The sequence below is a fragment of the Epargyreus clarus genome, unplaced genomic scaffold (assembly GCF_041222505.1).
Source record: "Epargyreus clarus isolate Ecla_fem2 unplaced genomic scaffold, WU_Ecla_fem_2.2 ptg000005l, whole genome shotgun sequence".
NCBI classification, from domain to species: Eukaryota; Metazoa; Arthropoda; class Insecta; order Lepidoptera; family Hesperiidae; genus Epargyreus; species Epargyreus clarus.
The window spans coordinates 5590805-5602852 of record NW_027332213.1 but is presented as its reverse complement, the minus strand read 5'-3'; the positions used below and the strand labels follow the sequence as shown (position 1 = coordinate 5602852).

Genomic DNA, 12048 nt, shown 5'->3' with positions numbered 1-12048 from the left:
GTATTTATTTCACAGTTATACATCAGTACAGCCGTTGATAGCGAAATATTTGTCAGCAACAAATAGCTTCTATAGAGCGATAAATATACTAACAACTTATACTTTTTCATACAGAAAATACAAAGAATCCATGGTTAATTTATCACAACAATTAATTAATTCCATCGCTTCTTGCTTGTTTGACCACTGTGATAACTTCTTAAGTCCCATTATGTCTCGTTTAGCACGTTAAGCGGATTATATTATGCTCTCCCGATTATGTACATTCAGGCAATTGTCCCTATGAGGCTATAATCGCATAATCGATTAGGATTAGCCTTTATAGACTCAGATGAGATTAATAAACCATATACCACTTAGGCAAAATATAAAGTACGTTTTATAAATAGTTATAAATAAAATGAAATTTAGAATAGACATTTTGCAGCAAATACTTGGTTGACATATAAAAATTACAAAAAAAATGTTAAGACGTTCTACTGAATGCTTCTACCGATTTTGATCTTGATGAATCGTTTTCTATAAGTATATTGACTACTCAGTAACAGAGAAAACGCCTATTTCTGCTTAATAATAACAATGCTCAACGCTGATATGTTTCGGTTTAAGGTATGTAATAAGGGAAACATTATTCGAGGAATTCCAACTTAGTCTTCAGGAGTACCATTGCATCTTATCTTTTTTTATCTGGGGTGATCAGCAGATACTCATGGGCAGCAGCCAGTAATCAGGTAGCCTGGATGCTCATTTTCTATTTTAAAATCCTAGAAAAAAACGTGAAATATGTAATCAATGTATTTTAAATTCATCGCAAAGAACTAGGTTTATAAAAACTGTTATGCAATTGCTATTCATTATTTATGCCTGCTTAATGGACACGATAAAAGCAGTTTACGTTAATGACATAATTAAAATTAATAACTTTAAACAGTATGTATCACTCAATATTAAAATAAAATAATTATGTATCGGTTTCCGATTTATACTGATTGCAAATGGCCGAAGTCAAAGGATTTATTGAATCAATCACTCTTAATTTATTGAAAATATGCACAAAAATGTAGTCAAAGATTTGTGGATAAAAAGCAATATAGTTATTTATTTCTAATTATTAAGTTTTATCCAGGACATTTTATTAAATGATGTTAAGTAATTTGGGATCTGGTTTGAAATATTATACTTTCCCTATTTTGTTATTAAAGCAAATAAGGATACATAAGAAAACTGCCATTTAAAATCAACCTAGGAATCCGAGAATCAAACCCAGAATATAGTCGTGGATCGTCTACATATTTCACTTCACGTCAGATTAATTATCACAAAATCTCGTAAAGGCTAAATACACATATCACATAAATGCAGAGAAACACAGACAAAGTCACAAACATGAACGTGTAAACTAAATTTTAATAGTGTGGGGATACAATTATAATTCAATATGTGCTTGTGCGAATCATTGACGATAATGAGTATTTAATTTGCAATCGGCTGTAACGGATATAAATTCATTGGCTTTCAGATAACCAGGTTTTCGACCAATGCGTAACTATAAAGGGAATGAAACATAGATTTATAGTAACTGAATTTAGTGCTACTTTACATTAATTAATGGTATGTAGGTAAAGTTCTATGATTTGAAATATTGAAGACAACCTTTAAGGTGGGTCTTAAGGCTTGTGACAGAACGCCTGGCACACTTCCTCTTAATAAGTACATTTTTGGTTTACTATAGAAGATAGTATTGCCGGCTGCCGCCTATAGTATATTTAAGTAAATTTTAATTATGTAAGTAATATTTTAAAATAACATAGTATGCAAGATACTACATTTTCATCGCTAAATCAGACGTGACGATTATGACGTGAACTGAGTGGGAGATAGAAAAGTAATTAACGTTAAAGTGTTGTAATTAATCATAGTTTTAGACAGTTATATTTATATATTTAGTAAGTTGATGACAAAATACAGTCAGTTGGTTAAAAAACGACATCATAGCAATAAAATATAGTGCAATAGTATACATTGTATATCTATAATCCAGTGCGTCGGCGACAATGTACATTATTTACCTAAATTTCTCAAAATACTACATTTTTGCAATATTTTCTTCAAACGAACTTTCTTAAAAATAACAGGTTCATTTTTCACACATGCCATACCTTGTCCATTTCATTTACAATAAAATACATTGATTACGAAATTACAAACAGAATTACGGTCACATTGGTGAATACGAAGAGGGAATATTTTGAATATAAAAAGGGAAAATATACTTTATTGCACTTCAGTACAGACAAACAATAAATGGTTGGCTTCAGTGGACATAAATTTGCCCAGTAATTCCCCCTGAGTCTCTGCATTGTTTTCATTTATTACCCGAACCAGTAAAATTGATAGTACATTCATCACGATATTACATTCAAGCAACGATTTATGGGTAACATTTTGTATATTACTCGGATTGTTTAAATTTTAATTGTTCGACGCTTACGAGTTTTTTTAAACACTCATATTTAATATTAATCGTGATATATCGTAATATTTATATCAACTTAAGTCGGGTTTTTGAAAGAAGGTTGAATTAGTAAAATACCACCGAAAAAACATTATATATATTTCTAGCATTAACTGCGTTTCGGTGAAAAAGTGTGGATGCTGGTTGACTTACATATTAGGTGTATATCTTAATCCTCTCGCGGGGCACGGCATCTATGATCGACTTTAAGTAGGTAGGTGATCTGCATGGAGATGGGCTGGATACCAGATGGACTGGACGTTTGCTACTTTGATGTTGTAAAAAATGCGTAAAGTTGATTAAACTTACTTGCTACTAAATAAAACACTAAATTCAACATCACGTCCTATAACATAAACCTTTATTGAATTACTAAATAAGGCCACCGTCGTCGGAGCTGGTCTAGAACAAATATATTATGTACTTGTATTAGAGTATCAGTCTTTCGACCGTCGTCATTGTCAGGTTACAGTGTATGTCTTCTGACGGCTATCCAGGCTTTACCCTCGAAAATATCGCATGTAATTATCCTCGAAATATTAATCTTCGCACCACTTTTATTTTGTTTTGTAAAAGAAGTAAAATCCCGTTTAGGATGTTAAGTAATGTTGTCCATAAACTTGTATTCGATTGATACAAAAGTTCTAACTGAAGTTCATATCGTATAAATATAAGACATCTCATACCTGTGGATTAAGCCGCAATGCCACATATTAGCGTACCAGGCCCAACAAGTTATAAGCAGCTGTAGTTACACCCCAATTCGGGTTAAGTTGTTCTGACACAACCGCCACATCGAGTTTTTACATTATAACAGCAATGCCAAGTGTGCATTTAATAGACACTGATACGTAGCATAAAATTTAAACACGCACTTGTGACCATCTCAGATAGGACTAATCTTTTCTGGGGTTAATTACAAATATCAATGGATGACAGTGGTCACTCATTATTATTTAACTGCATTCTTATTTGCTATTTCAATTTCAAAAAGATTTCCCGTTCGAAGTTTATCTTCATAGCTTTTACACAACGTTATTTCATAAAATCGAGACAGCGCGCCATTTTTCAACGAACGCCTTTCAATAAACTGTAGTGGAATGACAGTAATGCATGTTCGTCTTAAAATATAACGTCATTACGGTCTTGGGTTCCAGCTACTTGAAGCTTGGACGTGGATTGTTTATAAGAAAATGCCATAAATAAAATTTTAGAAGATTAACGCTTTTATACGGTATCCGTTGTTTATCGGTTTAGCTCTTTAATAGATTTAATGCTTTGACGAGCAAATCTTTTAGTATTTTCTTGTATTGGTATGTAATAAATATTTAGTAATTTAAAGGCAGTTAATATTCCATAATTATGTAGAAACCATACTTGATTAGTTTTGTTAAAGCTATTACAATTTTTTAAGGTGGTAGAACCCTTTGTGGTTAAACTCCGGCGACACCACCGCCACACCTATTTCTGCCTATTCAGTAGTGTCAAGCGCTGATGTGTTCTGGTTTAAAGGGTGTGGTGAGGGAGACATATTTTTCCGAGGCGGTCCAACTTAGCCCTCAGGGGTAACGGCGCTTCTGTGGTCGACCTCAGGTAGGAATATCTAATCCTACTTGGGCTTGATTGCATATGTCCATGGGCGCCATGTCCATAACCACTTACCATCAGGTGGACTGCACGCTCGTCTTCTACTCCTATATTATATATATTAAAAAAACAATTAATCTCTTTGTTACAGCTGCGCTCGTGGCGACTTCCTGAAGGTGTACTGGGAGGTGCAAGGTCCAGGTCCGCCCGGGACCATCAATGAGCGCTCAGCGTGGGCCAGAGAGCTTTGCGGTAGCAGAGCTGACGTGCCCCCGGCGCTCTATTCGCCAGGTCCGGCCCTGGTGCTCGAGTTCCACACTGGATCCAAGCAGAATAATGCCAGTGGATTCATTGGGACTTATAGCTTTATTGATAGACGTGAGTATACCTATATATTTACTTACAAGAAATCGTTACGGCTGCTTGCGATGTCCTTAACTGATTCATTTTGTTTCGTTATCTTTTTTCTAGAATTCCAAGTAAATATATGTTAAGGCATAAAGTGTACATAATCATCCCATTACTGTCCTACTACTGGGTACGGGTCTCCCCTCAAACTGAAGAAGTTTACATCACAGTAACTTTGAAAGAGGTGAGTGCATGGGATTTGAACCTTGGTCCCCGCGTATCAGAGACCGAGTTTTATAATTTTAATGATAATAAAACATAAATATGGACAAACACACAAACAAGTACCCAGTAAGAAGTGTTATATTGACATATGATATTTTTACTGGGTTATGAGTAGGGTCGACAGCGTACATACATATTTGGTATCTCCTAAAGGAGAAAGAAAAGGTCATACGTGAGGAACGACTGCGGATTAAATAATGTGCAAAATTGACACGGTATTTTTTTATATTTTACTTTCTAATAAATTGGTTACATTATTTAAGAGAAAAGCGGTGCATACTACTCGATTTAGAGACAGTTTCTTTTTGAAGTGAAAACTTCTTTAGCGGCGTTGTGCACCTTTTGTGGTGGGTAACAATGTTAAGCTCGTGTCAGGACACGTGACCCGATCGAAAATTCGTAAAGCTGTGATGATTCTTCTGAGTCGCTCATTCATTGCTGAATGTCGTGCCTGCTGTGGTGGTCTACTGTGCAGGTGTGCTGCAAATTTCGCCAAAGTGCTCTGTCTTCTGCTAGTCTTAGGCATTCTGTGACAGACCTCTTAGTTAAGTCCTTGATCTGATCAGACCATCTTGTTGGCGATCTTCCTCGAGGTCTTTTACCTTCCACTTTCCCAACAATCATAATCTTCTCCAGGCAGTCGTCTTTCCGTCGCGCTATATGGCCAAAGTAAGATAAAATTCTTTGGAGGCAGATGGTTGATAGCCTTGTTTTTACTTTCAGCTCCTTTAATATAGAGATGTTTGTCCTCTTTGCTGTCCACGGAATACGGAGCATCCTCCGCCAGCACCACATTTCGAAGGCGTCGATTTTTTGCCTTTCATTTGCTCGCAGTGTCCAAGTTTCCACGCCGTAGAGAAAAATAGAGAATACCAACGTCTTGACAAGTCTTACTTTGGTGGTTCCAGTAATATTTCTGTCACGCCATACTTTTGTCAGACTTGTCATGGCACATTTTGCCATTTGGATTCTTCTCTTTATCTCTAATTCGCACCCTCCTTGGTCACTTATCATGGATCCCAGATAGACAAATTGGTTCACAATTTCAAAATCGTTAAGCCTGGTAGGGCGAGAGAGCTTGCTGCCTCTGTCTACTATCATTATTTTCGTTTTGGCTTTGTTGATAGCAAGCCCATACTTTTGACTCTCTCGCTCTATTCTCTGAATTAGCTGTGCCATTTCGTCTTCTGAAGATGCAAACAATGTAGTGTCATCGGCGTACCGCAGGTTGTTGATCTTGTGACCAGCGATTGTTATTCCACCCTCCCAATTCTCCAAGGCTTGTCTCATTATATATTCGCCATATATATTAAAAAGAAGTGGAGAGAGAATGCATCCCTGTCGTACACCTTTTTGCGGTTTAAACGGTTTGGATAGGATGTGGTTGACTCGTACTACTGTTTCACCATCTTCATAAAGGTTGCGTATGAGATTTGTGAGATGATCAGGTACTCCCAAATCTTTGAGAATATTCCACATATTCGCCCACTTAACGCAGTCAAACGCTTTTGAATAGTCCACAAAGCACATGATCATAGGTACCTGGAACTCTCGGCTTTTCTCGATCATTTGCCTGATGTTGAGGATTTGTTCTCTTGTTCCGCGGCCTTTTACAAATCCGGCTTGTTCTCTAGGTATTTGCCATTGTAGGTACCCTTTAAGACGTTCGTTTATCACGTGTAGAATAATTTTACTGGCATGTGATATTAGAGCCACTGTTCGGTAATTCTCACATTTCTTTGTTGAGCCTTTTTTATGTAATGGGACGAGAATTGACTCCTTCCAGTCTTTTGGCCATTTTTGTTTTTGCCACACCCGGTTGCAGATATCATGTAGGTACTTAAGACCATTACTTCCAAGATGTTTGAGTTCCTCTGCGAAAATGGCGTCACTTCCAGGGGATTTCTTGTCCTTCAACTTCTTGATGGCGTTCTGCATCTCTGACAGTAGTATGTCGGATTCTAACTGTGTGTCAGTGTACCTAATGGATACGCTTGAGGCGTCACTATCTTTATACAGGTCCTGACCATATTCCCCCCACCGTGAGATTACTCCGTCTATATCAGTTATTAATTTTCCGTCTCTGCTTTCGACAGCCCAGGTTTTTGGTCTAAAGTCTCGAGTAAGTATCTTGATTTGCTTAAACAGGTCTCCGGTGTGCAGATGTTGCGCACAGTTTTCAATTTCTAAACAGATGTTATTGAGATAGGTGTTTTTATCTCTCCGGCACAAGAACTGAACTTTTGTGGATAGGTGGGAGTATTCATCCTTATTGTTGGTTCTTTTCAGTTCTTTTCGTTTTTCAATCAAGGCCCAGGTCTCATCTGATAACCATGATTTCCGTTGGAGACTGGGTTGGCGTTCTCGAGCTTTATCTTTTTCTGAAAGCATAAGATTCTTGAAACTATTCCAATCCGTATCTACATCGCCACACATTAGAATTCTAGAGACTTCGTGGGAAAAACTAGTTTCGAAATGTTGGAGTTCCTTTTTGCAGAGAGGTGTCACTTTGTTTTGGATGTTTCTTTGACAGGTTTTAAGTTTTATACGCATTTTGGTTACTAACAACTGATGATCACTCCCACAGTCAGCTCCAGGAAGCGTTTTCGCGTTAAGTATTGATGTTTTCCATCTCTGCTGTATAAGGATGTAGTCGATTTGATTTCTGACTCTGTCTCCAGGAGAAACCCAAGTATAAAGTCGGCGAACATGATGCTGAAAGTGCGTATTCATAATGGAGAGAGAGTTCTCTGCGCAGAACTGTGATGATAGTACTTTTATATTGATAATTAAAGCAATTCTTGCAAATATATCCCCTAACCATTCCAAAATATCAAAAAGGCACAACTTAAATATTCAAGTTTTTAGTTTTGCCGCCGTTGATTTTTTTTAATGCTATCGTATTTTATAGGGCGAAATTAATATTTCTGTTTTCAGATGTATAAATTCCGTTATTTGTATTAATTATAAGTGTGAAATGAAACATGAGAATCGCATAAACGTTGAATCTGAAAATTCAGTATTTCGCATTCAATATTCGTGATTTAAAAAATGGGCCAAGTATGAATCATAATTGTACAACAAAAGTTCCATATGATCGAACAATACAAGTAATCAAGGTATCGAAATGTACATTATAATCGACATACAGGTTTACTAACAGTGGATCATAACAAGGGTTGCAATTATATACCAACTTATTTATATTAGTTAATAGAGCAATATTACAAAAACAAAAAAAAAATGATTGCTTCAAAATAACAGCTTATATCTTTATCTTATATATAAAATTCTCGTGTCACAATGTTAGTTACCGTACTCGTCCGAAATATCACAATGTTAGTTACAGTACTCCTCCGAAACGGCTTTACCGATTTTCACCAAATTTTATATGCATATTCAGTAGGTCTGAGAATCAGCTACTATCTATTTTTCATACCCCTAAGTGATAATAGGGTTGTTCACCCTTAACATTTTTTTATTTATATGGCAACACAACGTTTGCCGGGTCAGCTAGTAACATATAGTAACACCTCATATGTAAAAATTGTCAAGCCCTTTGAACTGTAGGTCATACCAAAGAATACATACCGATCACATACGATCGAAAAAAATGTTACCACAGTGAGGTAAAAACAGCTTCACATAATACGAGCTTTACATCCGATATCTAGTCTTTTTGCCTATAGTTCACGGATGAAAAGGCACGCATTTCCTTCATCGGCTCACAATATAAAGGTACAAAGCGCTACATCGCACCTCGGTTCCCTGTCATCAACTTTCCATTACCGTGGAAATATTTGTACAATATACTTAGAGAGGTGAAAGAACTTTGATGTAAACTAGAGGAACTAAATATGCTATTTTTGCAGTTAAATAAACAATCTTAAGTCTTAAGAAATTAAAAGGAGTCAATTAGTTTAGTTCCTATGTACGAGTCTGTCAAAATTTAAATTGTTTTCAAAATATGTATATTCGCCGAATTTACGCACATGATAAATGACTTACCAGTAATATACTGGGTATTGGGTATTTTTTATTACTTACATTGTTTTTTTTCTATAATTTCAAAAGTCTTGTACAAAATCTAAAATTACCTTCTGATCTTCCATCTGACTAGCTTTTTTATTTTATAAATTACTGTGTCAAAAACACTGTATTTCTATAAATGTGGTTATAAACTCCGCTATGTACTTTGTCAACATAACATTTCGTTAACATTAAATGGTATTTAATTCGTAAATGAGGATATTACGTGTAGTTGGGCCGGAATGATGGCTGACGTTTGCGAAACGATGCGGGTTGGTTCCCAATCACAGATAATGCTAAAGAAATGAATTTACAAGAGTTAAAGTAAAATCACAGATGCTTTGTTATATCGTAAAGGCAATGGCAGTAGGTAATATTTGGTTATTCACTGTAGTAGGTTCTTCTTGTGTAGTTACTACTACACAAGAAGGATTTTTTGAAAGTTTGTTGGTAGATTAGCCACTATAAAACAGCGTCAGTGACAATTAAAATCGGCTACCTATCATACGTTTTCAATATATTTTAAAAAGACAAATAACATTTCAAAATTAATAAACATCCCTGGACATTTCCCTACTACACCTAGCGCTACTCCTAACGCTGTAGTGATGCCACAAATTGCCATAAAACATTCCTGGCTGAACTTAATATGCACCCACTTGCCACTTAATTGACTAGAGATCTAATTCGTTAATATAAACATAAACATAATTTTGAACAATATATTTTTATTTTTTTACGACACTTCCTACAACGTATTAATACAAAGTAAAATATCTCTTACTTTCGTAATCTAAATTATCTTTCCTTAACGTTTGACTATTATTATGTACAAGTAAACATAAGAGAAACTAAAGGCCGCTACGTATGCATAAGCATCACGATCCATCATTGCCTGGCGTCATGTCCGCTAATCGACGATGCCACAAATTGCCACGAATTATCCCGTTACGCCTACAATCTAAGCCGTGATCATGACTAAATACCACTCACTTTCTTAATTTGGAATCAGGTATATTATCTAGTCGTGTTATTTGAACTGTTATTACAAGTTTACTAAACAAAAGCTGGAGGTGGCTCCTATATGCATAAGCATCACGATCCATCACTGCCTGACGTCGCGTCCGCTAATCGACGATGCCACAAATTGCCACAAATTATCCCATTACATTTACAATCTACGCCGTGATCATGCCTTAATACTGTTGTCATTTCTAATAAATAAAATAATTAATGCATTATGCAGGATGTCTGTAAACATTTCGTCTCTCATAGCTCCACACTCATCATGTATTATCACATATCAGCTGAGCGGGGATCAAACCTGGAACTCTTTGCGTGTTAGACCGATATGGTGAATGCTTTACCCCCGAGTTTCCTATGTTACTTTTTCATTTTAATAATTCACAAAATTACGTTAATCCTTTCTCGAAAACTGTATTTTTATAAATAACGTTTAATTCCCATTACATATTAAAAGTGTAGTTACAGCATAAATGTAATAAAGATAACTACTTAGTTCCTTTATTCATTCATTTTCTTGAGAAGATTCACAAAGTAAAAAACTCCATAAAATAAATAGGGTGCTAATAAACTGATAATCTACGGTACGTACTTCGACCAAAAACACGATGGGCATAGCGATAAGCTAACCGTATCACGCATCCATTAAACATGGTTATCCATCACTGCCTACAACGTCGTATCCACTAGTCGATAATGCCACAAATTATCCCGTTCAACCCCGTCAATCTAATCTATGTTGCGACTATGGATTGTAGCGGCTTCGTCTAAATAGTAATTTTGAAATTAGTTAAATAGTACTAGATTTTTTATAAGTAAATACTTATATAAAAAGCGTTCTGCCGCCTTCAAATGAAGGCGGCAGAACGGTTTGTGGTTAGACACCGGAGGCACCCCGGAGGCACGCCTACTTGAGCCTTAACAGCAGTGCCAAGTACGGTTTGTACCCATTTTTAAAGTATGATAAGGGAGACACTTATGCGTATGTAGTTTCTTTTCAGGTATCATTATTTTTTGACGTGACAACGTCTTAAATTAGGTTGCGGCTGGGAGTCACTTATGAAAAAGTGTAACGCCCGGTAACGTTACGATGAGTCACCGAACGAGAGAGAGGCCCGCCGAATGCCTTGCGTCTCTCTCCCACTCAACTATGATCGGTCTGCCGCGCGCGCAGCACTAGAGAATTAGGCGCATTGAAGACGTTGTCACGTAAAATCTTCGCCCGTAAAACCGACTTTACAGGCAACCATTTTTTTTTATGTAATACTGACTTAGCAAACATTGTGTTGCTATATAAATAAAAAATGTTATCACTTAGGGGGTGAACAACCCTTATCACTTAGGGGTATGAAAAATAGATAGTGGCCGATTCTCAGACCTACGGAATATGCATATAAAATTTGGTGAAAATCGGTAAAGCTGTTTCGGAGGAATACGCTAACTAACATTGTGACACGAGAATTTTATATTAAGATTTAACCTATTTTATTAAAGCATTTGTATGCTGACATCCGAAATTAAACGAAAGGACAGAAAACGAAAGTAAATGTTAACAGATCTATAGAGGCACATACAAGCTGTCAGTTACAATATTTTCTTAATCTACTAGCCAACTTATCAAATTTCCGGCTATTTCCTCTGAACAAAACCTATAACCACACGTATGTACAGACGAAGACGTATTACGTGAGCACAGGTGTGGAAACCCTGAACAAACATCGATCTGACTTGACTAGAATGTACACAAGACTCGATCCTGTGTTACGGAGTAATCCGTCCGCAGTTTTTATAATACTGGTGTAACAATCGAGCATGCAGTCTATCGCAGTAAGAGGCTACTTCCCACTGACATCTGTGTTCAACCCTTAATAAGATTAGATCCCTATCTGAGCTTAGCAAAAGATGTGTAGCTACTCCTTCTTTTTTTGACGAGGGGAAACCTTCAAAAGGTACCCGACGCCATGGGAGTGGCCGTCCTCGGCGTTTGGTGGACAACTCGGGGATATCCAACGGAACACAACTGGAGTCTTCCTAACGCAATGCCCTTCTATCGGGCTCTGACTTGTGGGGAGCAATTTACGCTCCTCTCGCATCCTCTGGTGATTACAGCGATATGCGACCACACAAACCGCTGTCTTTCCCGGGGTCGCTTGCTGGACGGTTTGAGCTCCCACTCTTGCCGCCCGCAACCCCGGAAACCCCTTTTAGTCGCCTCTTACGACAGGCAGGGGATATCGTAGTCCTATTCTGGTCCCGGTACT

General features: G+C 36.9%; 1 protein-coding gene across 1 annotated transcript in view; it reads left to right on the top strand.

Moving 5' to 3' along the window:
- Sol1 (CUB domain-containing protein Sol1) overlaps positions 1-12048 on the top strand; it is a 423482-nt gene that overhangs the window by 246920 nt on the left and 164514 nt on the right. Inside the window, exon 5 of the mRNA XM_073093921.1 lies at positions 4254-4480. Within this exon, the coding sequence (XP_072950022.1) occupies positions 4254-4480 (227 nt within the window). The remainder of the gene's footprint in view (positions 1-4253; positions 4481-12048) is intronic.